The 27920-nt window shown below is 41.9% G+C and overlaps 1 protein-coding gene across 3 annotated transcripts in view; it reads left to right on the forward strand.

Moving 5' to 3' along the window:
- LOC308309289 (protein PHTF2) overlaps nt 1-27364 on the forward strand; it is a 61037-nt gene extending 33673 nt beyond the window's left edge. The window contains exons 4-20 of one of the 3 annotated variants that reach the window (XM_080754821.1): nt 5554-5623; nt 6035-6193; nt 7236-7401; nt 9638-9799; nt 12184-12457; nt 13400-13528; nt 14135-14291; nt 14754-14824; nt 15003-15128; nt 15647-15732; nt 16037-16229; nt 16845-16976; nt 17450-17542; nt 18513-18668; nt 19167-19262; nt 19702-19827; nt 23312-27364. In XM_080754821.1, the coding sequence (XP_080610947.1) occupies nt 5554-5623; nt 6035-6193; nt 7236-7401; nt 9638-9799; nt 12184-12457; nt 13400-13528; nt 14135-14291; nt 14754-14824; nt 15003-15128; nt 15647-15732; nt 16037-16229; nt 16845-16976; nt 17450-17542; nt 18513-18668; nt 19167-19262; nt 19702-19827; nt 23312-23332 (2217 nt within the window). In that variant the 3' untranslated portion in view covers nt 23333-27364. The remainder of the gene's footprint in view (nt 1-5553; nt 5624-6034; nt 6194-7235; nt 7402-9637; nt 9800-12183; nt 12458-13399; nt 13529-14134; nt 14292-14753; nt 14825-15002; nt 15129-15646; nt 15733-16036; nt 16230-16844; nt 16977-17449; nt 17543-18512; nt 18669-19166; nt 19263-19701; nt 19828-23311) is intronic. The other 2 variants (XM_080754822.1, XM_080754823.1) reach the window with 2 other exon arrangements.
- The last annotated feature ends 556 nt before the right edge of the window (nt 27365-27920 follow it).

Consider the following 27920-nt stretch of genomic DNA (forward strand, 5'->3'; position numbering starts at 1 on the left):
AGCTGCCTGTTATTGGTTATTGCTTGGTGCAAAATGTTCACCTCTTCAAATAACGGCATGGTTTCTTCCTTGGTTGTTGTTTTAGATAAGCTGCATAGTAGGCTAAATCAGAACAGAGCCTCTTGTCTTTCCCCTACAATGTTTCCCTCTCAGCTGTCCTACCGTCTGTCTCTCCTACACTGTCTCCCTCTCAGCTGTCCTACCGTCTGTCTCTCCTACACTGTCTCCCTCTCAGCTGTCCTAACGTCTGTCCCTCCTATAGACCAATTACTTTGTCTTTACAAACATTGAGACTGAACAATGAAACGGCTCCCCAAACCTGTTGTCTTGGGGAGCGCTGGTTTCGGTTCATTCAACCTCCTCTTGAGTGTTGGCTAGTGCGGTTCCGCCCTAGAGACATACAGTACATACGGTATTGCGCGCCGAGAATAGCGGACATACAAGCTCACATCGCGCCACTGCTGTGACCGTTGTGACCGTTGTGAGCTTGGAGGTCTGCTATTCTCAGCCGTTCTCTGCACACGACACCTTCGTGGGGCCGAGCATAAATTAGGCTTAATGAGCTGCAGCTGCTCGAGCAAGATCAGGCTCTGGTGCAGTGATCATGAGGAGCGCTCCCTCAGTTCTAATGACAGAGAATGATTCAACAACTGTTTTGAATCGCTATTATTGTTTACAATCAACAGAAACCAAGGATAACGTATTGCAAGAGTGAGCGATCACAGTAAAAATCCTAAGCATTCTTCCTCCACACTGGGAGAAAAACAGCATCTGAAAGTTTGATGGAATGCAGTGGGGTTCATTTGGTGCCCACCTGCACCTGCACGCGCATACAGGTTCTTATCGGTGTGACGTTGTCTGTACGGTCTCCTTCCCAGCTGTCCTACCTTCTGTCTCCTATACGGTCTCAGTCTCAGCTGTTCTACCCATAGACATAAAAAGGTAGACGCCTCCTTCGGATGTGGGGCATCCGTCTTGGTTGATAGGCAACTTTTCCACGACTGTATGGCTCCAGGTGTGGACGCTTCCGTGTGTGTCACAGAAGGGGATGTTTGGTTGAATTGAAGTCCCGGAAAACATGCGCTGCGATTGGTCAGTAGTTTTTTTTGAGTGGCAGTCTGCCCTCGACACTTCCGCATTTCTGCCTATCAAGTTTGACGGGTCGCTCCAATGAACTGCAGCGGCGGACGAGGTATCTAGCTTTTTATATCTGTGGTTCTACCGCCCTGCCATCTTTCACTGTCTGCTTCTCAGCTCTATACTGTTTGTCTCACTAAAGCAAGACAAACAAAACACACAGTCAAACATTGGCACGCTGTTCAGACGCCACCTGCTGATGGTGATAGGCAATTACCACTATTTGTTTGTCCTTAGTAATGTCATCATTAGAGTAGTAGAGTTTGTATATTAGGTATTTGGCAGTCACCCCTTTCCTCTGATATCCACACCAGCTTTAAGCACTTTGTGTCTACAGCACAATGCATTGTTACATCAGACTCTGGGCTGTATTTTGATTGTTTTAAGTACCAGCTCTTATGCCTTAACTTAAAGGCCTGTCCATACTGTCTCCGACCACCAAACGTTTTGTTGGAGAGTTCCGACTTTCTGACGTGCAGCTTTCCGAACTCTAATTCGGGGTAGTGCTTTTCAGAAGATGCAAGTGTCGTCATTTTGTAGTTGAACGGTACCTTTCCGACGAAAAGGCCGGGGGTCAGAGACAGTATGGACAGGCCTTCAAGTTAAGGCATAAGAGCTGGTATAAGACAATCAAAATAGAGCCCTATGTGTCATGGCAAAATGCCAAAGAATGCAACCGTGTGGTACAAGTGTCAGTTCCTAGAATAGATCAATGATGGTACAAGGAACCCAGAGTAATTAAGGAGTATTATGGAATCAGGGATTGACCCTGTCTATGAAGGATATAAAGATAAGAGACTACCAGGCTATATACTCTATAGCCTTAGTGCTACTGCTGCTATTGACCGTGCCCAGTTTATGAGCTGTTTTCAAACTGGCCCCATCTGTTAAGGTGTTTTAGAAGAGCACAGGGATGTCACACCGAATTCTGGGCCCTGGGTACAAAGATTTACTCTCATTTTGTGCTTTAACTATTGAAAAATAGCAGATATACAGAAGGGCCGCGCTGCAAGCTTGTACATCAGCTATTTTTGAAAAATCTTGAACATTTGTGCAAGTCGTTGAATATTTCAAATCCTTCTAAGGTTAAAAAAAGAAAAAAGAAAACCTATGTTCCTATGTCAGTGGTTCTCAAACCTTTTCATGTGAAGGACACCCAAAATGATATGTATTTGGCCACAGACCACCATCTCAAAATATTTAGTTTCAGGGACCACCCCAGAAGCAACATTTTAGTTACTAATGTTCGCTTAAAAAATACATTCAAAGATTTGCACACGTTTTTATGACTTTTCAAAAATAGCAGATCTACAAGCTCGCAGCGCGGCACTGCTTCTACCGCACACGCGCACTCACACACACACACACACAAAGAAATGCAACACATGTGCGCACGCACACACACACATGCACAAGCACAAAAATACATGCCCCCCCCCTCTCTCTCTCTCTGGTATTGGTTGAGTCATTAAAAGATAAGAGCCTCTATAGCAGATCATTTACTGATAAGCTCGATCGTGATTGGCCAGTGTGTCAATATTGGTGCAGCCAGGCCAATCAGACCCCAATGTACTGCAGCCACACTCCAGCCACTTCAACGTCCCTCTTAATGTTCTTTAAGTTATTCTACTTCACTTGTAAACAAGCCTTTGAATAGAATGTGACTCATGAGTTAAAACAAACACTTTATTGCATGTTATGAGGTTCATTACAGGAACTTGTCTCACCGTAGTCTAGTTATAGAGCAGGGGTGCCCAAAAGGTAGACCGTGATCTACCAGTAGATCACCAAGGGTGAGCAGGTAGACCACATGACATGCCTCTAAAAATATATAATTAAAATATAAAAAATAAAAAATGTCAATATGACATCAAGAAGGGCCTGTCAGCTCCCTTCATGACAAAACCTACCACTTCCATACAGAATGGGATGAAGACATTTGCCCCAGTATTTCCCATTTATTTCCCCCTTACAGTAAGTGTGTTTGTCTAAAATGTAACGCCAGTGCTGCTATTCCAAAGCCTCCCTCAGGCCCTCAGAAAACATTTTGGATGGGTAGATCATGTTGAGCTAGTAATTTTAAAAGTAGATCTCACGTCAAAAAAGTGTGGGCACCCCTGCTATAGAGGGTATGCGCATGCATAAAGTCAATGGCAAATCGAGTGGCAAATCGAGTGGCAAAGTGAGTTTAACGTTGTTTAACTTCGTTTAATGCAATCAGATAGGACTTTTCTGTTTGGATGTATGGACTGTGAAGGCCAGAAAGTAGTTTTTTGACACTCAGTAGGTGTTCCTGCATAACTTCCGTGTATGATGATGATGTCACGTGCATACCCTATATTGTTAATCCTAACGACACACAAAGCAAAGTACACACACACACACACATGAACGCACACACACACACACACACACACACACACACACACACACACACACACACACACACCACAAAATACTTCAAAGTGGCTTTTGTAATCACGCTGGCTTCACACAAAAAAACAGCGTTACTTGAAACATTGTTAAAATCTCAGTCTGGTTCTCTATCAAAGGTATCCATGTTTTATCCTGACAAATCTTGTTCAACCAACACACGCACACGCACATGTACTGTACGCACGCACGCACGCACACACACACACACACACACACACACACACACACACACACACACACACACACACACACGCACACACACACCGCAGATGCACACACACAGCCCTAGGTAACAAAGGAGGAAGTGACCCTTGGCACAGGAAACCATGGTGCTACAGGAGTTTTATAAACACAGATAATTCACACACCAAACACACCAAGTCACAATAACAAGCCATGCCTGTGTTTGAATGAGTAGGTGTGTGAATTCTGTACTGTATTTTATGTGGGCCTGCTACAGGAGATAGTTTATTACCAGTGGGGTAAAGTACATTTACTTAAGTACTGTACTTAAGTACAATTTTGAGGTATTTGTACTTAACTTGAGTATTTCCAATTTCCTATACTTTTACTTCTACTCCACTGTATCTCAGAGGCAAATAGACGATCTACAACGACACATTGTGAGCTTTCAACCTGGTGGCCTTATTTTGAACATTATTGGCGAAACCTTTACAAAATGTTCAAAATAATAATAGAAATTAAAATAACCGGCTCATGTAGAAGATCACAACGCATTGCGCAGCGGGCGCATTGTTTGCTTGTTGATTGACACATTTTGCCACTTTAGTGTGACGCTGTCATATGATGTAGTATATTTCTTCTGTTAAACACTTTGTGACTGTGCTCTTACAAGTTGCTATACAAATAGTTATTCTAACATAGGGTATTCATTTATGGGTGGAGGGTGGGTACTAAACAAATATAGTTTCTGCCCGACAGCAATGATATGGTTGGTGCAATGGCTGAGCCTACACAGTCACCCTAGTAGCTCAGTTTACTCAAACCCTTTAAAATAAACACGTTTGTATGAAGAGTCATTGGAGTGTGAGTTTTCTTCTTTAAATGTGGAATGTAGAATAACATGGGGCTTATTTTGTGTCTATAATGTGCAGCAAATAGAGCAAATCTTTGACTGAGATATTTTATTGAAAGCAACACGTACCTTTGGAGATAAAATTGTATCTCGATTGCCGTCCCAAATGTTTTCTGTCAGATATATTTGATTGCACAATAAAGGCACAAACTAACCCCCTCATAGGATAGTTACTCAGAGCAGATGTCCAAGCTTCCTGGCTAGAAACATGATGTGTACTAGATCAGTGGTTCTATAGATCAATGGTTCCCAAACTTTTTAGCCTGTGACCAAAAGAGAAAATAGACGTTTGCCTGGGACCCAAACTAGTGAAAACAGCAGATCTACAAGCTGGTAGTTCGGCTATTTTCACTACTTCTCTACATTTGTTTTCTAATTCATGGAATTTCTTGGATTTTTCTTTTATGTATTAATGAAATTACTTTGAAAAATCATTGCATTTTTTTTTATTCATGAAAATCTTGGATAATGTTTTTAGAAAATGTTTTGAAATAATAATAATGATAACAAAAAGGAGGAAACAAAAAGGAACCCATGAAAATGTGTGTCGGCGACCCACAAATGGGTCCCGACCCAGTGCTTGGGAACCAGTGTACTAGATGTACCTCATAGAAACGGGTGTAATGGACCATTCACCTCCTACTGTAGATACTGCATGATGTGTGTGTGTGTGTTAGTGTGTGTGTGTGTGTGCGCGGCTGCGCGCATATGTGTGTTTGAGGGCGTAACACGCACGAGTAGCCCCCCCATACTGCTGTGCAGTTACTATAGTAACTGTATACTGTATCTTTCTCTCCATCTATCTCTCTCTCTAGCTGTCTCTCTGTCTGTCTCTCTCTCTCTCTCTTTGCCAGTCTAACTCTTGTGTCTCTCTCTCTCTTCAGGGGTTGAGAAATAAACCAAAGAAGACGGGTCACGTCAAATCAGACCTCATAGATGTGGACCTGGTTAGAGGTGGGTAAACTTGTGTGGGTGTGTCTTTTCCCCCATGTATCACCACTTGTGTTCTCACTTCTTGTCTGATCTTCAGCGCTTATAATGTCCTCGTGCCGTGGTGTAAAGCAAATAAGAAAATTTACTTAAGTACAATTTTGAGGTATTTGTATTTTACTTGAGTATTTCCAATTTCCAACACTTTTACTTCTACCCCACTACATCTCAGAGGCAAATATTATACTTTTACTCCACTACATTTATTTGAAAACTTTAGTTACTTTGCAGGTATAAATTATAATATTATAAAACGTACATGAACCACTTTAGCCCTATTTTATACCTTGGATATTTAATTTTTTTCTAGATTGATATTGCTATATATTGATGTAAATGTAAATTGTTCCCCCCCCCCCCTCCGTGTGCGTCCAGGCTCAGCGTTTGCCAAGGCCAAGCCGGAGAGTCCCTGGACGTCTCTGACCAGGAAGGGCATCGTCAGGGTGGTGCTGTTCCCTTTCTTCTACAGATGGTGGATCCAGGTGACCTCTAGGACCATCTTCCTGCTGCTGCTTACCCTCTATCTGCTGCAAGGTAGGGAGCTCATCGGTTAAAAAAAAAAAAAGAAGAGAAATCGCACGTCTTTTCTGTGTGAAATGTCTTTAGTGTTGAGAGCACAGTATGTGCCGGTTTGGTTTTCTTCTGTCACACACACACACACACACACACACACACACACACACACACACACACACACACACACACACACACACACACACACACACACACACACACACACACACACACACACACACACACACACACACACACACACACACACACAGACACGCACGCACGCGCGCACGCGCGCGCAAGGAGCGCGCAAGGAGCGCAATCCGTGCGGGTTGCGACCAAAGTTGACGTCCCCCCAGTCACTACGTCAGACCCCAGGCTAGGCTCGCGATGCAGAAGGGAGGGTGAAGGGAAACCTCTTGTGTCAAGCGCATTTCTGCAGACGGCAGTAGTAGCAGGCGATGCATAAATACAAAAATAAACCCTTCTTTGGTATTTTATGAAAATGTTGCTACACTAAAAACTCAATTTTCGCTACAATCAATAAACAGATAACAAAGCCTATCCTTAGCAAATACCATTATTTTGTCATTTGCATTGTTTTTTACGATTTTAATACCATTATTTTGCATTGTGTTGTACAAGTTTTTCTTCTTCTTTTTTTGCATAGTAGTGTGATTTAGTGTGATTCTATGTTAGTAAAAAAAAGAACAAAAGCTTTTTTGAGGTATCCTTTTAGTTGACCGTGTAGGCTACCAGTGAAGTGTACTGTCACGAAACTTTAAGGGGGCGTCAACTTTGGTCGCAACCCTTACAGATTGTGCTCCTCGCGGCCTCGCCACACACACACACACACACACACACACACACACACACACACACACACACACACACACACACACACACACACACACCAGGTGCTCTATTCTCATCATGTTGACATTTTTCCAGCTCTGAAAAAAGCAAACTCATTCTGTCTCTCTCTCTTTCTATCCTCCCTCTTATCTCTCTCCACTCCCCCCTCTTTCTCTATCACCATTGCTCTCTCTCTCTCACCCCATAGTTGCAGCTGCAGGGCTGTACGTCTCCCTCCCAGTGCATCATGGGATACCAGCCACCGAGGTGTTCGGAGCCATCTGGCTCATGTTGCTGCTGGGGACGGTTCACTGTCAGATCGTCTCCACACGGACCCCCAAACCTACTTCCAGTAGCGGGGGCAAAAGACGCAGGTAACGGCGGGAAGGGTCCATTTGTTTACACTTGTACACTCTTCGGGGTTAAATGACTGACTGTGTATCTGAAGTTGTAAACACCACCTAATTAGACCTTTCTACACGACACATCACTAAAACAAACATTCAAATACTAAGATGCTCAATTAATATATTGTTGCATTAATAGTTTCAGCCCCAGTTATAAGAAAAGGCTGCGTACTGAATTGTTTATAAATGGTGTCTGTCCGACATAATGCACACAGCCTTAAAACATCTCTCTAAAGGCCCATTCCCACTGGGCCAGATAAACAGATAAAACATATCTGTCTCCATTCAAGTGGATGGTAAGATAGAGATTAAAAATATCTGTGACAGATATTTCTTATCTTTATCTGGCCCAGTGGGAATGGGCTTTAACTCTTCAGTTTACATATATTTGTTCATCCTGACTGTACATTGTCTCCCTCTCCTGTCGGATGAAGGTAATTGCAACAATGTCCAAACTACAATTGTCAACCAAGTAGTCCTAACTCAGTAGTTCTCAAACCTTTTCATGTCAAGGACCCCCAAATTGATATATATTTGGCCACGGTTCCCGAATCTAGAAAAGGTCCTGATGTATCCGAATTCAACGTTGTTCTTTGTCCGTGGTTCTCGTGTGGTGTGTGTGATCATGTCTACATGTGTTTACGTTTGATTGTTAAGCCATTTAGACGCGGGAACACAAATCCGTGTCACTTTAGATTTGAACCACTTTAACCATTATTTTATGCTTTGACTATTACAAAAAATAGCAGATCTACAAGCTTGTAGCGTGGCACCGAGTGCCGCGCTGCGACTTGTAGTTCTGCTTTTTTTTATATGTATTGGGCCCCTGTCTCAAAATATTATGTATCAGGGACTCCCTAGAAGCAAATATTTGAGTTACAAAGGCAAAAAAGTTTAAGATTTAAAAGAAATAGTAGATCTAAAAGCTCGCAGCACGGCTGTGAGCTTTTATATCTGCATTTCTTTTAATAGTTAAAGCATAAACTAATGGTAAAAGTGGTTCAAATCTTAAGTGACCCAGATTTGCGTTCCCTGTCTAAATTGCTTTTAAGGACCCCAGTTTGAAGTGTCCCAATCTGAAAGCTTCTGCCCCCTGCTTGGTCTGAGGGCTAAAAAACATGCTAAGCTGTCAAGACAATTCATCCCTGCTGCAAAACTCACTCACTCACTCACTCACACACACACACACACACACACACACACACACACACACACACACACACACACACACACACACACACAAAGTGGCGTCAGTTCAGAAAAAGCTAAGGTATGGCAACATGACTGGTGTCTTGCACGCGCGCGAGCAACAGGCATGATACATTTATTTTACATTTTATTTTACATTAGTACATTTTATCCCCCCCCCCCCCCCCCCCCCGTTTCTACGGTTACTTGGGCTGGATATGGCAGCCTGGAACGGTTGTTCAAGTGAGTGCAGCTAAACTTGACATGTTAGTAAACGTGCCAAAATTAACAATAATGCACCTGTGCAGCTGACCTGCGGAACCTGGGAATATACCATTTTGTCAAGATGGGGAGAATAAAAGTGTGGAGAATATAATTATAATACCTTGTTAAAGTGACCATTTTGTAAAATTTTGCATTTGTAGTTATTTTACTGTAGCCTAATTTAACAACATAATAACCAGCACAGATAGACAAAGAGACATTCATGGATTTATATTTAAAAGTAACTTTTATTTTCCCCCCTGGACCCAGGGTATGGCACCTGGGTATGGCACCCTGCCATACCCAATTGACGCCCCTGCACACACAAACACACATACTCTAAAGACGAGGAACGAAAAGGCAGTGATGCGGAAAGAGAGACACACAGCTTCTTATAGTACTGTCTTGAGTTTTCAGAACTTCCGTGGCATTCTGTCTCTTTTTCTTCTCGTCCTTCCATCACTCCAGTCAACTGAAAACAGTGAAGGGGAAAAATACAGAAAGCCTCGATCGGCTCTCTTCCATCACTGCTTCAAAAGCCCAATCTATGCTTTGTCGTGTGCCGGCGTCGCTTTTTTGAAAATAACAGGTTTTCCAGCGAAGCGCCACGTTTACCATTTGAGAATCACTCGGAAATCTGTTATTTTTGATGAGCGACACCAGTGTGTCATGAAGCATAAATTAGGCTTTAAGTCTCTCTCCACTTTTTTTTTCTCCCCCACCTCTTCTTCTCTTTCTTCTGTGGTTGAAGGAGGTTGAGGAAGGCATCTCAGATGGATGTGCATAGGGAAGGCGATGGTTCTAGCACTACCGATAACACACAGGAGGGGGCGCCACACTCACACTCAGCCGGCCCCTCATACAGCCTGACTACTCTCTTCCAAGATTTCTGGCATGGTTTCTGTAAAGCTGGGTGTGTATTTCACTTTTCCTGCCTATGGAAAATAGCGTCGACAGTGAAACAGGGTTGGCCTCAGACCAGTTTGAAATTATATTTCCGGTTTGAAATTGGCTGCTATTAAAGTGTGGTAAAAACAAAATTGTGGTAAAAAAAAAGAACTTAACCATTTTTGAGTGGAATACTGGAACATTGTTTCCTGAATCAGACTTTGATCCGAGGGAATTGAAAGTGATTTTGAGCTCAACCCTGATTCAAAGCTAGTCTGCTTCAAACCACGGAGGTATGGTGCTTTCAAGTGATGACGTGTCATAGTTTTCTTTGAGTCTGGGATACGTCACAATGGGGCCAGACGACTAGTTCATGTTCATATGCTTTATTGGTTGGATAATTAAAAGAAAGATGGCGGTAATTGATTAGCTATCTGCCATACTGTATGTACAGCTTTTCATATTCAGCAGCTATGAGTCTGCTTGCTGATTTCTATCTGAGTCAGAAGAAGAAAATTATATGACACCACCAAAACGACTTGTATTTATTCATTTCCAATGAACCAGCTCATTTTCTGTTCCAGCAAAGCCATGTAACTTGTGTTGGTGTTGGTGTTCCTGTTACAGTCTCTTATGATTGGCAGAACTGTGACTATATCACAACATGGCCAATTTGTGTTGCATCTAGGGGTGGGCGATATGGTGATAAATATCGTTGAAACGATACAATGTCTCCACGATATGCCATTTCAGAGATATCGTATATATCGTGATACAATGTGGGAGCCTTATAAAAAATCCTGTTGAATTGTTAAAACAGAGATTCATTGCAGAATTCATTTTAAACCTGCATTTTTGTCTAAATCAGTAGTTCTCAAACTTTACAATGGCAAGGTCTCTCCTTAACTCTGACAGTTTATAAATGAAACCAAATGGACCCGTAAGGGTCCATTTGGTTTCATTTGTATACTGTTAGAGTTACATTCTTGTAATGGTCAATTTAGACCTCCCAAAAGGAACCCAGCGAGTCCCTGGACCCCACTTTGAGGACCACTGGTCTAAATGGTCTGTTACTCCTTTTTCTTTTAGTTTTTGTTACCTTGCCAGTGGTTATAATGTTAAGTAACTTAAATAACCATCAAAACCAACGTGAAAATGAAAGATTGTGTATCGGGATACAGCTTGGAAAAATATCTTAATAATGTATTTTTCCATATCGCCCACCCCTAGTTGCATCCTGAATTGTAATTTAACAACTTGTTTATAATTTCATAATATACTGTAACAAGGTGTTCATATGGCACTTCCTGGTTGGAAATGTGCATTCACCGTACAGAATATGGAACTCCACTTGAAAGCACTATCATCTCTATGCTTCCAATGCTGCAACATCCCTCCCTTCTCCACTGCTCAGTAACTTACATCCTTTTGGAGGGTGAAGATGTAATCTGTATTTTAGCAAGTCAGATCTAGGACATTTTGTCCTTTTGAATGAACACTAATTTACATACTTTTTAGTGCCCATTTTGTGTAATTTTAAATGCTAATTCAGTTAAAAAATTGTTTTAATTCAATTGTAATGTTATAGTTTGTCTTTTTAAACTAAAAACGTAAGACTAGATCTTCACACGTTTGGCATCCCATTTCCTATGAAACGGAGGGATTTTGCAGAGGGTACCTCTTCGATAATCTCGTTCGATCATCCATTCGCCAGTGCTCAATCATGGCTCCATCACTAATGTTTTGTCTTGGCATTGTATCCATGTCATTCATCCATGGAGGAATGAAGCCATTGGTCTGAATGTCCCTCCGGAGTTGTGTCTTGTAGGGATGGGACGATACGCGACCTTTATCTTTATCGTGATAAAAAACACTCGTATCGGGGAGATTTAATTTATGGTGATATCGTCCTCCGTCATGCACTGGGATCAATTCACCTTTTATTTGCTGAGCTGCATATCCGGTACCACTTAAACCGTCTATTGGTAAAACATACTTATAATATACGTACTTGATACAGTCTTCTTTTCTCTCTTTGCCAAAAAATGTCCGGTCTACAAGCTCACAATGCGTTGCGTTGTGTTGTGAGCTTGTAGATATGGAAGTTTTTGGCAAATGTCCCGCCCAGGGATAATGGATGTTGGGGATATATTGATTATCACTATAATATCGTAAATTGCGATGTCTTTGGTCACAATAATCGTGACATGAAATGTCCATATCGTCCCATCCCTAGTGTCTTGTTGAATGCAGCCCCGGTTAGTCCTGTTTCCTTGCATGTGCGGATCTTAACCTAACCTGGTGACGCACACGGACGTTTAGTCACTCTCTCCTCCACTCTTGTATCTCTCCGTCTGTCTCTCTCTATCATCCCCCCTCCCCCTCCCCCCGTGTCTTTCTCTCCTCCAGATCTAAGAAGTCCAAACTGTCCATCGACAAGGCGACGGAGACGGACAACGGCTACGTGTCTCTGGACGGCAGGGTGACCAACCGGAGCAGCGAGGAGGGCCTGCAGCTTCACCACGACAAGGGCTGCGATTCGCTGGTCCGAGCCGACGACGCCTGCTGGAACTCCCTCGCCGCCGCTGCCCCGCACGCGCACTCGCACGCGCACTCGCACTCGCACGCTCACACGCACACGTCGTCCCGTGGCACCGGGATGATCCTGCCTCCTGGGAGTAAGGTAAGAGAGAGTCACGCCAAAACACATGCACACTAGGGCATTCACCAAATATTCGAATATCAAAGTCACTATTCGACGTTGTTCACCTAAATCGAATATTCGCTTTTTTTTTGCTTTTTTTTTTATTGTTTTCTCTTTAAAAAATATATCGTTTATAAAGCTGGTGGATGAATTTGTTAATGCTCTTTACCAAGGCTTCTCAAACCTTTTTTGGCCGTGACCCCCAAAATAAACATAATTTGAACTGGGGACCCCCACCCTGACAAGTACTTGGAATTGTAGGTATTAATGTGACTCGGTTCCACAGATAAATATTGTGAAAATAGCAGATCTACATGCTCACAACGCCTCGCAACGTGAGCATGTAGATCGGCTATTTTCACAATGTTCGCCTCTTGCTTACTTAATATTTGCCAGTTTGGCCAGTCCTGTCGAATATTCGACTATTCGAATACTTTGAGGTCGAAAATTTCGAAATCTAAAAATCACTATTCGTGAATGCCCTAACTCACACAACTACGTAATGATTACACACATAACGACACATACGCGCACACATGCACGCGCACAACTACGTACACTACAGTACGTATATTTGTAATGACTCATACACTGTACATGTACATGTCACATAACCATACACACAACAGTAGCAATACATACATGTACACCACGCACACACTGCAACATGACCCAAACTGGATGAGGTTACACATCTCAGCTAAATAGCTTTCTCTGCTCTACGTTTGGCTAAACCAGTTTTCCACATTTGTGTGTGTGTGTGTGTGTGTGTGTGTGTGTGTGTGTGTGTGTGTGTGTGTGTGTGTGTGTGTGTGTGTGTGTGTGTGTGTGTGTGTGTGTGTGTGTGTGTGTGTGTGTGTGTGTGTGTGTGTGTGTGTGTGTGTGTGTGTGTGTGCGTGTGTGTGCGCGTGCGCGCGTCAGGAGCCTGCATCGGATGAAGCGTCCAGTGAGGAGGATCCAGAGGCTTCCTACAGCGCCATCCGCAGGGCAGACTGCACACTACGCAACCGCAAGAATGCACACAACTACAAGAAACACTATGCTGTGGAGGTAGGCTCACACACACACACACACACACACACACACACACACACACACACACACACACACACACACACACACACACACACAGTCACTTATGGAATGTTTTCTTTGCTTGCTATTTATTATGTCCATGAATTAGATACAGAGGGCTTCCAATGTAAAAAAGACCGTAAAAGGACTTATTTGAGATGTTCCTTTTAGGCAGGGTGTTTAACTGTACTTGTACTGTACTACATTTCAATTGTATTGACTATACTTGTACTGTTCTCCATTTGTCTAATAAAATAATCAATCAATCAATCAATCAAAACATACAGTTGTAACTCAAGTCCAGTTCTCTAAGACCAGAGGTGGTTAAAATAAGTAAACAATTTCTACTATTTCTGCTTCCTCTGTCTCACTTCAGTTTAAGTTAATTTGAAAAACAATAACCACATATTACAAATTGTACTGGTTAACACAGTTCAAGGATAAAACGCTATAAAGTCCAGAAATTATTTCGACTGTGGTCCTCAAAATGGTCATCTTATTCTACTCCCACCTCTCTCTGTCTCTCTCCCTCCCTCTCTCTCTCTCTCTCTCTCTCTCTCTCTCTCTCTCTCTTCTCTGCAGGAGGTTCCTAAGTCAGGTACCAGCTGTAGTTCTCGCTGTTCCAGTCTGAGGACTCAGGACTCAGAGAGTACGCGTCACGAGTCAGAGACAGAAGACCTGCTGTGGGAAGACTTCCTCCACTGTGCCGAGTGTCGCTCCTCCTGCACCTCCGAGACAGGTAACAATACAAAACACTAACTCACATGCACTTAACAATACAATAGATTAACTCACATGCATTTAACAATACAATAGATTAACTCACATGCACTTAACAATACAATAGATTAACTCACATGCACTTAACAATACAATAGATTAACTCACATGCACTTAATACAATAGATTGACCCACTTGCACTTAGGTTGCACTCTGCTGCATCTTTTCTTGCATTTTGGAAATCAGAAATTCCGCAAAGAAATACATTTTTCAGGTCAAGGAGAGAGAGATTGCAAGGCGTTGTGAGCATTTAGATCTGCTATTTTCACAATAGAACCGTGTTATACAAAATGTACTTCCTCAACTCTTACTGCTCGTGAGGGTGGGGGGGTCCCCAGTTAAAACATGATTATTTTGGGGGTCACGGCCTAAAAAGGTAATCATGACTGGTGTTTTAACCCAAATGAATGCTGTCCACAGAGGGGGAGGGGGGAGCTGCACCGGTCTGCCCCCCCACCAAGAAGGAGTACCGAGATGACCCCTTCTATCAGGTCTGTATACGCACGCACGCGCGCACACACACACACACACACACACACACACACACACACACACACACACACACACACACACACACTGAAACACTTCCTCTCTTGTGCAACATGTTCTTGTTTTAATGTTTTGTGTGCGTGTGCGTGTGCGTGTGGGTGTTGGTGTGTGCGTGTACAGGGTCATGTGTGGCTCCACAGCACCAACCCTGGTCTGGAGAGGGTGAGCGCTATCGTCTGGGAAGGAAACGAGTGCAAGAAGGCTGACATGTCTGTGCTGGAGATCAGTGGCATGATTATGAACAGAGTGAGTGGATGGACAGACAGACAGACAGACAGACAGACAGACAGACAGACAGACAGACAGACAGACATGGAGGGAGGAACAGGGCTGTTACGATTATGACATTTTACATGACGATCGTCACTCAAATAATTGCGATTAACGATTTAATTGTGTTTTTGTCGTTGACAATCACATTTCTGTTTGGCTTTTAGGCTTTGAAGTTGCACATGGCAAATATGACACATAACCTAAATATACAAAGAACATTGACTGTGGAAATAGCCGATCTGCAAGCTCACAACGTGTCGCATCGACATACCAGAGCTTGTAGATCTGCCATTTCCACTATTTTTTGAAAACGTTGGAAACAACATGGAAACAATTATGATGATTATGTCAAATAATTGCGATTAGACGATTATGTAATAATTGTGACAGGCCTAGGGAGGAATGACATTGGGAACCCTAATCCCAAACCTAACCTGGGAAGGAATATGAGGAGCTCCATAAACTCATCATTAATCTCTCTCTCTCCCCAGGTTAATCTCTATACTCCTGGTATCGGTTATCAGATGTTTGGGAACGTGGTTTCACTCTCTCTTGGCCTGACACCCTTCGCTTACAGGTAAACACACCAGCCGCTCTCCTGTCATAAGGATGTGAACAATATGTCTACTCAACAATCTACTTTTGACTTTTGCGTTTTCCATAATTGATGGCCTATTCAAATCTTTCTGAAAATGCTTTCCAAAATGTCCAATTAACCCATTTAGACCAGGAACGCATTATTGCGTATTATTAATTTATGCTTTAACTATTAAAAAATAAACTATTACTACAATTAAATATACTAAAAGAAATAGCAGATCTATCTATCTATCTATCTGATGTAACGAATAAAGCATATCATGAAAACCTTGATTCTTCAGGCTAGCTCAGTACCACGACACGGATCAGCTGACCACACTCTCGGCCGGTGAGGTGCTGTCTGTGGCGTTCGGGGGCGAGCCCAGCTCGGACGCCACGGTGATGACCATGGTGACGCTGAGCTTCCTGGTACGAGTATGTCTCATCTGGCTGTTCTTCTTCCTGCTGAGCGTGGCAGAGAGGACATACAAACAGGTGAGGACGTCCGTGTGCATGGCTTGAGTGCACATATGCATATATGGGTGTGCTTGAGAGTGATTTAGACTCTAAATCAAGGGTCTTCAACAGGGGAGTCCTCCAAATCTTTGTGTGATAGAAACTTTTTTCTTGTTTTTTTATATTAACCACTTGAATCCTAGCATCCATATTCGGAGAACTTTAGCCAAAAATAGCAGATCTACAAGCTCACAACGCCTCGCAGATCTGCTATTTTCAGCAAAGAGGTTTGGTGTAGACTGGGTGAAAAAGAATGTCAAGTTTATTAAGTATTTTGACGGTTCAAATGGTTAAATATCTGGAAACACAAATTGACATAAATCCAAAATACACTGATGATTATGCTGTCAAACAATGAAACTATATGGAATCTATGAAAATTTTGTGGGGGTCCCTGCTTCATCTCTCTCTCAACTAAGGGGTCCTTGGCCTGAAAACATTGGAAGACCCCTGCTCTAAATCATCAATTTTAGAGTACTTCAAGAAGACCCCATAATCATAATGATCCATTTTTTAACATATTAACATATTTAACCGTTTGCGTTGTGTCTCTGACTGTACATATGTGTGTTTCTCTTTGTGTGTGTGTTTCAGAGGTTGCTGTTTGCCAAGCTCTTTGGTCACCTGACCTCTGCCCGTAGAGCCAGGAAGTCGGAGGTTCCTCACTTTAGGCTGAAGAAAGTTCAAAACATCAAGATGTGGCTTTCACTGCGATCCTACCTCAAGGTGCACTCGGTTGCTCTCATGCTAAATTACATTTACAGTACAAATAGTTGTAGTTAAAGTGAGTTTATAAACTCATTCTCTGCCAGGTATTAATTCATTAATTAATTCATCCGCCCTCTGCCAGCGTCTTTCATTGATTTTACCTTATTTTGAAGTCAAACGGAAGTCACGACTTGACCATGATGTACAGTAAAATGCACACTGTTTATTGTAGCATCCAATGATCATCTCCTCTTTCACCGGGAAGAAAGAAAAATTGTAACCGCTTTTGACGATTATATAAAACAATGAAAAGAAAAGACTAATTGACGCGTTGATCGAGTCAATGGCGGCCAAGCACGGAAACTCTATTAACTTGTTATAGGCGTCAATGGCGGCAAAGGTGTTTAAACTGCGTGATAAACGTTTTGCTGGACACATTTGTAGTTGAACGACTTGTTGTTTGACTTCCTGTGTGTGTTTGTGTCCTACAGAGACGAGGTCCTCAGCGCTCGGTGGATGTCATCGTGTCGTCTGCCTTCCTCCTCACTCTGTCCGTGGTCTTCATCTGCTGTGCACAGGTATCTGTGAGTGGACTCGTACTGCTACTGTGTCTTTGTGAGAAAACATTTGTCCTCGCGAGGATTGTGAGGACATTTTGCTGGCCCTCTTTTCAAGGAGTTGTGTTAGGACTAAAACATTGAGGCCCTGTCAAGACGCTTGCATCAAGAACAAGTAGACACACTGGCGGCAGATATTAATTAAGTGACGTGAGAGAATCAAGAGAGAGTGTGCACACCTAAGTGAACAGCACGAATGCACGTGTGCAAGCATGTTTTACAGTACTTCTCTCATTACATTCTGATCAGTGCGGTTCAAATTATTAATAAATAGTTTGTTTTGTTCCATTTGATATCCTTCTCCTATCACAGCAGCTCACATATCTTGCTGCTGTGTTTGCACATTATTATATTATATATATATATCATTGGTCATGTTTTCAAACTCTCCTTGGGTGGTTATAATCTGTGGGAAGTATGTGTCTAGGGCAGTCACAATTATTACATAATCGTCTAATCACAATTATTTGACATAATTGCAATTTTGTCATAATCGCCATAATCGTTTACAGGTTGAAAAATGTTCATATTTTCAAAATTTTCAAAAATAGTGGAAATAGCAGATCTACAAGCTCACAACGCGTCGCGATGCGGCGCGTTGTGAGCTTGTAGATCGGCTATTTCCACTATCAATGTTCTTTTTCAAGTATAAAGTTGTCAAATATGCAAGTCATTTCTTTGTTTATTTATGTTATGTGTCATACTGTCATACTATGTGCAACTTCAAAGCCTACACGCCAAACAGGAATGTAATCGTCAACGGCAGAAACACTGTTAAATCGTTAATCTCAATTATTTGAGTGACAATTAATCGTCATGTAAAATGTCACAATCGTCACAGCCCTATACGTGTCTCTGACGTCTTGGTACTCTCTCTCTCTCTCTCTCTCTCTCTCTCTCTCTCTCTCTCTCTCTCTCTCTCTCTCTCTCTCTGTAGTTGCTTCATGTTCATGAGACGTTCCTTTCCAGTCACTATAACTGGGAGCTGTTGATCTGGTGCTCCAGCCTGTCTCTGTTCCTGCTGCGATTCGTCACCCTGGGATCTGAGACCAGCAAGAAGTACAGCAACACGTCTATCCTGTTGACAGAGCAGGTGCACTGCGCGCACGCACACACACACACACACACACACACACACACACACACACACACACACACACACACACACACACACTAGAGATGGAACGATATGAAAATGTCATGTCACGATTATTGTGTGCGATTTACAATATTATCACGATAATCAAAATATCCCCAACATCTCCACTATTTTGGGGCGAAACATTTGCCAAAAATAGCAGATCTACAAGCTCACAACGCCTCACGTTGCGATGCGTTGAGAGCTTTGCTAGAGATCGAAAAAAGGACTATCAAATACGTGATTTCCAGGTCCGTTTGACCGATTATAGAGGGTTTAAATGGTACGTACCGCACATGCAGCTCGGCAAATAAAAGGTGAATTGATCCCAGTGCATGACGGACAATAATAATAAACACACACTCGCATACAGTTCCACAACAGTTTTGAGCAGTAATGTGTTTTTCAGAATGTAATTTAGAATACATTTTCATCGATTGTTTTGTGTCTCAGATCAACTTGTATCTAAAAATGGAGAAGAAACCAAACAAGAAAGAGGAGCTGAATTTGGTGAACAACGTCTTAAAACTGGCTACTAAACTACTGAAGGTACAGTGCATGCCTCTCTGACGGTTTGTCTGTTAGTTTGTCTGTCTGTCTGAATGATACTGTATTTAGACATGAGCCTAATTTTACACAGAATTGCTAGCAAACATGCCACGTTTTTACACTTGAAAATCTGTTGTTTTCGGCAAGCAACTCTGCCATATGATGACGCATTAGACGTTGGTCGTGGACACATTTTTATGGGCCACTTTATTTTTCTGTTTCCTTTTAATTATTATTATTACAAATATTTTCAAAAAACATTTCCAAAAGAGCAAAGAAATGTTGTAGATCTGCTGTTTTCACTAGTTTGTGTCCCGGGCAAACATCTAATCTCTCTTTTGGGTCTTGAGCTAAAACATTTGTGAACCACTGCATTAGACTGCCCTCAATCTGGTAAGTGCCAGTGGTCTAATCTCTCTTTCTCCCCGTCTCTCCGTAGGAGTTGGACGCTCCGTTCAGACTGTATGGTCTGACGATGAACCCTCTGTTATACAACATCACCCAGGTGGTCATTCTGTCTGCCGTGTCTGGAGTCATATCAGACCTGCTGGGATTCAACCTCAAGGTCAGTAACATTCAGGGGGTCACAAGGGGGGGGAAAAGTGGGACTGAGTTACTAGGGCCCAAGGTGGAGGGGCCTTAATTATTTTTGTACTTTAGCTATTGAAAAATAGCAGATCTCCAAGCTCACAGTGCAGCACTGAGTGCTGCGTGCAAATGTGTGCAAATCCTTGAATATATACATTTTTTTAAGCGAACATTTGTAATTCAAATTTTGCTTCTGGGGGGTTCCCTGGAACTAAATATTTAGAGATGGGGGTCCGTGGCCACTGGCCAAATACATATCATTTTGGGAGTCCTTGACATAGAAACAGTTTTTTCAAAAAACCTTAGAAGGATTTGAAATATTCAAAGACTTGCACAAATTTTCATGATTTTTCACAAATAGCAGATCTATAAGCTCACAGAGCTTGTATATCTGCTATTTTTCAATAGTTAAAGCACACAATAATGTGTAATAATGCGTTCCCAGTCTTAATGGGTTAACCCCCCCCCCCCCCCCCCCCCATGAAGAACATTCATTGTACCCAGGCCCCAGAATTGCTCGTGCAGAGAGCACTTCCGCCGTGTGAATTTCCCCGGAAGTTGTCTTTTTGTCACAGTGCGGTGTTCCTGCAAACGTATTCTCTGCTGAAATAAATAAATCTGTTCTTCTTCACCCGCTCCTTCGGTTGCGCTCGCAATAAACGATATCCAAACACATGGATTCTGACAAAGTTACCCCGACGAAACCTATTAAGAAAGAGTTAAGGGCTACGATCTATTTTGGTCTGTTTCGCTGATTTAATTGAACTGAGTTGGTTGTGCGCGCGTGTGAGAGAGAGAGAAGACAGAGTCATATAAGGACCAATTAACGGCCAATTAAACATTTCATCGGTCAATGAGAGGAAGCCTGTACCTCCGTATAAAGTATATTGTTTGTATTTCTAACATTTCATTTCACAGTTTCGTCATATCATGTATGTGTAAAAATGATTATTATTACTCCCTAAGGTCAAGTAGCGACTGCAGGGGGTACCAGCTAATTTGACTATTTACCAAAAGATTTTAAAAATTTGCAAAAAAGAAACACGTCAACATATATACATATGCATTGAGACATGGTGGGGGTGGACATTAATTGACGATAAATATTGCGTGCAGGCGAGCATAATTGCATGTAAACTTACAAGCAAAGGCTCTTCAAAGCACACGTGAGAAGGAAAAGGGCAGAGGAGATCTGTACACTTTGAGACACTCAGCCAAACTGATCAGAGTTTCAGGTGTGCTGGACATCAATTGAGCTGATCTACCACAACTGAACTGATTACAGGTCTAGTTACAGCAAGCGCCTGTAGGAGTTGTAAAAGAGCATAGTGTGTGGGTGTGACAGGCAAGAGTAACAGCTTAGAGCAGGGGTGCCCAACCTTTTTTGAACCAAGGTCTACTTTAAAATTTGCCACCTAGCTGAGGTCTACCAGCCCAAAATGTACCGTAACACCCATTCAATATACACGTGAAAAACAGAAAATATTAATAGGGATTATAACAGTGTACTCACTGTACTGTACTGTACTCATACTGTATAGTAGGAATTGTAATTGAATGGAACGATTGCAACTTCTCACATTGGGCATACAGACAGCATGACCATTTATTGCACACTCTGCATACACACTGACAACACTCACACAAAACATGTGGATTATGTCAAAAGTCACTGATAGTTCTCTTTTCTTTATATATTTTTTTTTTTCTTTTTCTTTTTTATAGTTTTTTTTTTCTTTTTCTTTTTTTTGTCCTTTATTCCATGTCAGTCTCTTCCTTAGTGGGAAACCTGGCACTGGGAAGAGGAGGCTAGCTTGTCAAAGTCAGGGTCGTATGAGCTGAGTGCAAGTTTTAGGCAGGCCACAAGGTGCTCATCTGTCATTGTGGATCTGTACTTTGACTTGATGAACTTCATGTGAGAAAAAGCAGACTCACACAGGTAGGTTGATCCAAATAAAGCAGTTATGATCATGGCACATCTCCTGAGGTTAGGATACTTTTCAGGCATCAATAGCTCCCAGAACTCTCCCTTAGTCCCTAGCTGTGTTGCCCTGGATTTAATTTCGATGTCATTTTGAAGTTTGATGATCTCGTCCTCCACAGCAGAGCTGTCCAGGTTACACAGTGAGGCCACTTTGGGTGTGATGTCGTCCACATCCACATTTCCAAATGGAAAACACATGTAGCTTGCAACAGGTTCTATAGCTGCAAAGTCTGTGAAGCGCCTATCAAACTCTGATATGATGCTTTCAACTTGCTCCGCATAACGTGTGCTATCAGGCTGTGCGTTGTCCCCAGCCTGACGTTGAACTTCAGCTTGCATGTGAGGAAAGTTGCGCAGGTCACTGCGCCGCAGCCGTCTTGCCCACATTTCCATTCTGCTTTTAAACCCGTTCACTGAGCTGATCATGTTTATCACACATTTATTCTTTCCCTGCAATTCTAAATTCAGGTCATTTAGCCCGCCAGTGAGATCGGTTAAAAATGCCAAATCCAAAAGCCATGTGTTGTCCTCTAGCTGTGTATATTCCACATGTTTACCAAGCTTGAGAAACTCTTTAATTTCAGGCAGCAACTCGCTGAATCTGTCAAGAAATTTACCTCTGCTCAGCCGCCTGTTGCCCTCCTAATCCATCCTTCAGCTTCTGTAATTGTGTCTTTCGTAGGGCTGTTTTGGGGGGGAATTCTTCCTCGTACTTCAAGTTCTTGTGCGTCGCATAGTGGCGCTCCAAATTGCCTTTTTTCGGCAGAGCCACGCTTTGCCTGCAGATCAAACAGATTGGTTTTTCTTTGAAATAAACAAAAAAGTAATCCTCCTCCCATTCTTTGTGGAAATGGTACGTTTTGGGTCTCTTGGCCTGCGCTTGTGCCATTTTTGTGTTTCTCAAAAACAGCTGTCTTCCTTATCGCTCGGACACAACAACTACTTCCCACAACAAAAAGCATGCACCGGGCGGTGACCTGTGAGTGACCCTGTGATCGACCAATGATAGCTCTCAATTCTTAATTTATTCACGTGCAGTAGCCCCCCCCCCCCCCCTCCCTCCCCGATGTACAAACAACATGATGGAATCAATGCATAGTGAACTTGTAGAGAGCTTGTAGATCTGCTATTTTCGGTACAGTACAGACACACACACTACTACACGTTGAGTTGAGTTCAGTCAACATCATCCACTCGCTCGGAGTCGTTTCACTGAAACGCCCGATATATGTCCTCCCCCCCGAATTAATAAATTATTTATTTGAAATCATCTCGCGGTCCACTGGTAACCAGCCCGCGATCTACCGGTCGACCGCGATCGACTGGTTGGGCACCCCTGGCTTAGAGTAACACAGTGTGACAGGCAAGGGTAACAGCTTAGCGTGACACAACTGCTGCAGGTTTTCGCACTAAACTGCTCCCTGCAGTCGCAATAAAATAATAATTTATTAAATGTGTGTTTGTTCTTTTTCAACAGCTGTGGAAGATCAAATCATGACAATGAACTGAAGACTGACCTGCCTTCTCTCAACATGGAGAACTGATTAACTGGCTGGTTTCCCAACTATCTGATGGGAAGTCAGGGTGGCTGGTTGGTTATTGACTGACTGACTGACTGACTGACTGACTGACTGACTGGATACTGACTGACTGACTATTTAGATGGCTGACCGGTGGACGGACGGACTGACTGACTGACTGACTCATAAGTTAGTCTTGACGTATCAGAGTGTTTTGACTTTCAATGTTCTCACTTTGTGCAATTCACAACTTATTTATTGCCCACTCAGTGTTCTAAACTAGGTTTTATTTCATTCTAGTTTGTTTCATATTTTAATGTAGGAGACAAAAGCATACTATCTGTTCACTGTTTAAGTGTTATTGTTGTTGTTGTTATTATTGTTGTTGTTATTATTATTATTATTATTATTATTGTAAGTGATCAGGCACGTTGGGGTCAATTCAGTTTTTATTTTGAAATCTTGTGATGTCACAATTTTAGCCCACATACAAATACTGAGTGGATTCACACACGCGCGCACGTGTGTGTGTGTGTGTGTGTGTGTGTGTGTGTGTGTTTGTTCTGTTTTTTTTTTTTTAAGATTTGTTTTTGGGCTTTTTTATGCCTTTATTTGATAGGACAGTAGGCTGACAGGAAATGGGGAGAGAGATGGGGAATGACATGTGGCAAAGGTCGTCCGGATCGGGAATCGAACCGGCGACGCCAGCAGGCATCATAGCCTAGTATGTGGTGTGCGCCTTGACCACCAGGCCAGCGGGCGCCCCTGTTTGTTCTGTTTTTAAAAATAGGCCCCTCTCACTAATTTCGCAAGCCCATTACAGTGTCACATCACTTCTAAGATCATGTGTATTTCATTTTGAGGGGATTGATCCCCCGAAAATTGGTTAATTGTGCGCATTCCCTGTGTGTCAAAGTGGAAATGCTTTTGACGTGGCGTTGAATCATGTGATTCAAATTTGTGGTTGATTAGACGTTTTGTAATTCTTATGTAAAATAAGCCCCTCCCACTAACTTTGAAAGCCATTTACGTACAAACGTTATGATGCGTATTCATCACATGGGTACAGACATCATGTGTACCACTTTTAGCTATTCTAAATATGGGTACAGACATCATGTGTACCACTTTTAGCTATTCTAAATATGGGTACAGACATCATGTGTACCACTTTTAGCTATTCTAAATATGGGTACAGACATCATGTGTACCACTTTTAGCTATTCTAAATATGGGTACAGACATCATGTGTACCACTTTTAGCTATTCTAAATGGTGGAGTCAGGCTGAAGCGTTAAGTGGGCTACAAACCTCTACTTTTAGAGAGAAAAATACTTGAATAGGACCCTATTCCCATTCGTGTCAATGGGAAATTTTAGTTCACTACATTTATATAAATTAAACTATATAACATATTGCTTAGCAAACGATTCCTGGTGAAGCCAGTCCATTTGACATATGAGTGTAACTTCATATGTCACACACACACACACACGTATGTGTGCTGCCAAAACTGTCGGGAGGAGTAGCGCGGCAAACTTTAGTTTATCTATCATGGAATACCCTAGGGACAACCACACCAACTAAAAACTATGACAAAATATACTGACAATGTTGTCAACAAAGAACAGACCAAAATGTTAGGGAGGGACAGCATCTAGGTTGAACTACCCAGAAGAAAACAGAGAACTAGCAGGCACAACAAGGATAACTGAGGATTAGCTCAATGACGATGAAGAAAAGAAAGAACTGACTGTCAAATTTCTCTTATGATGTGAAGGACAAGACTCTTTGTAAATCAAGCGAAAATCTCAGGGAAAACGTTTAATCTGCAGACAAGTCATTCCAAATTGCATTCATGTAGAAAAGTTATTGTAGCAGGTACTGTAAGCCAGTGTGTTTTACGCTTCACTTGAAATACAACACAAGCTAAAGAAACCACCACTGAACCTGTGATGATCAGAGAAGTGAATGACCCAGAGTTTCTGATCTTAGTTAGTGTAAATTAAAAGCTTGATTGACTTGCTGGATGAATGTAAAGTTACTGTGTCCTCAGATTGAAACAACCATGTACTCAAAAAAGAATGTACTTTCAAGAATCATTTAATTAATTAATTCTAATTTTGCTGTAAAAAATTCACCCCGCAATACGACACATTAGCATCACGTCCAAACTGCCTCACGCTAAGGAAACAGGAGATAGGCTCCTGGCTTACTGTATGGGTGGCTTGACTCAGGAACAGTTGGTTCCCAAGGCTACTTATTACTTACTTGCAAGAAGCCCTAAATTGGATTGTGCAAATTGTGCTCGCGTCTCAAGAAGATATGGGGAGTATTGTGTCATGATCCAAGTAATAAAACAAATGTATTGGCCAAAACGTGCCCACCATGAGGCCGATAAGAACATAAAATGTTTGATGATCGAGCGTTTTACAAGATTAGTTGTAAAACACAGACAGACAAATGTAATATTCGCCTCTTGGCCTTTTGGGAGATAATTATGGGATTGTATATACATTAGATTGATTATACACAGATGTATGGGATTGGTCGAGATTATCTCAACACAGACCGGTTTCACCCAGTCGGTTATCAAGTATCTGAACTGGAATACAAAGTATGTTCAGATGACATTACTGCTTTCTCCAGATCTCTGGTCCTTGGGCCACCGACTACTGCTACTGCTAGAACAGGGGTCTTCAACAGGGGGTCCTGGACCCCTAGGGGGTCCCCAGAGTTACTACAGGGGGTCCTCCAAATCTTTGAGTGATAGAAACTTTTTTTTTCTCCTTTTTTATATCAACCACTTGAACCCTAGCGTCCATATTCTGAGAACTTTAGCCAGATCTACAAGCTCACAACGCCTCGCCGCTGCGAAGCGTTGTGAGCTTGTAGATCGGCTATTTTTGGCCAAGAGCTTTGGTGTAGAGGGGGAAAAGAGCAGACTAAGTAGAGTGAAAGGTCAAGTGTAATAAGTATTGACAGTTCAAGTGGTTAAATATCTGAAAACACAAATTGACTTGAATCCAAAATACACTGATGATTGTGCTGTCAAACAATGAAACTATTTGGAAGCTACAGGTTGTGGGGGTCCCTGCTTCATCTCTCTCTCAACTAAGGGGTCCTTGGCCTGAAAATGTTGACCCCTGTGCTAGAAAGAAAACCCGCAGTAATCTGGGTCCCCAGGACTGGAATTGAGACCTCTGTAGACCTCAATGTATACCAGAACCAGTGAAAAGTGAATTGACCCCAGCTCTGAGCTGTGCAGTTTGAACACGTTGGAACATGTATAATAAAGATATGCACTTTATAAACACAGGACAAAAAAACTGTTACGTTGCGTTACAATTTTAAAATGTCATTTTTTTTGCTGTTGACAGGTGACCGATTTCTTTCTGTTCACGACGTGGTCTGTGTAATCTGTTGAAATTTAAGCTCCAAACAGAAAACTCAAAAACAAACTCATAAATCCAGCATATTATTCTGTGTGAAGTAATGATCATATTAAACAAGATTATTTTACGTTCATACAAATGTGATATTTGTATGATTTCAATGCTGACGTAAATGGTTGCTTCAGTTGGTAAGTTAAGCATTTTTTTTAAATGCTGACTTGCAAACATTGAAATGTTTTTCAGTTTGTGAAGACCAAAGTGCTCTCTTTTCTTTTCTGTCCTTGCTAGAAATGTATTACTGCAAGTGCTTTAAAAGTTAGTTTTTTTTCTTTGCCCTTCGGAAATGCTTTAAAATTGTTTTGTTTGTTGTTGCTATATATATATATATATATATAAATTCATTGTACTTTTGTTTTACTCATTTGTGTAGGTGGTTCCTTAAGCTCAGTTGAGATGAGAGAGAAACCAATTTATATAAAAGGTTGTGTTTTGATTCTATTTTCAACAATATTTAGGAGGCTGTTTTTTTTTTTTGTTGTTGTGAGCTGGTCTGTCCACAAGATTACATTTTTTATAAGAAAGATAAAAAATAAATGGATGTTGACTTGTACTGACTCATGTTGTTAAACAGCAGCAAATTATTTCACTGCGAGTTTCCAGGTATTTCACTTTAAAACTCTTCTATAAATAGCAACTGTATAGAAGAGTTTTAAAATGAAATGGCACTCTCTCTATTAATAGTACTAGCCCTTACCCGTTCAAAGATATGAGCTCCATAATGATGTGCAGTGTGTGGGTTATGGGATGTGCACTGTGCATACAGTATATGAGGGATGGAAAGTAACTTTAACTGGTGCTTGCATGATAATATGTAGGAGCATCAATGTAAGGAACCCGTTTCGTTTAATGGCTACAGAGATACTGTCCCCCCCCCCCAGCCCGCCCGCCCGCACACACACACACACACACACACACACACACACACAGAGCTGGTTAAACATTTTGCCTCAAGCTAGATGCTGCGCCTCATGCTAGATGCAGAATAGATAGTAGATGCACCATAAAAATGCTAATATACAGCATACGATTTGTGAAAGTGACAAACGGGCTTCACAGTTATGTCAGGTGTGTTCATATGCTAATGGTGATGCGATTTCAGATCAATTGCTCC

This window comes from Nannobrachium achirus, assembly GCF_963921795.1.
Source record: "Nannobrachium achirus genome assembly, chromosome: 23".
NCBI lineage: Eukaryota > Metazoa > Chordata > Actinopteri > Myctophiformes > Myctophidae > Nannobrachium > Nannobrachium achirus.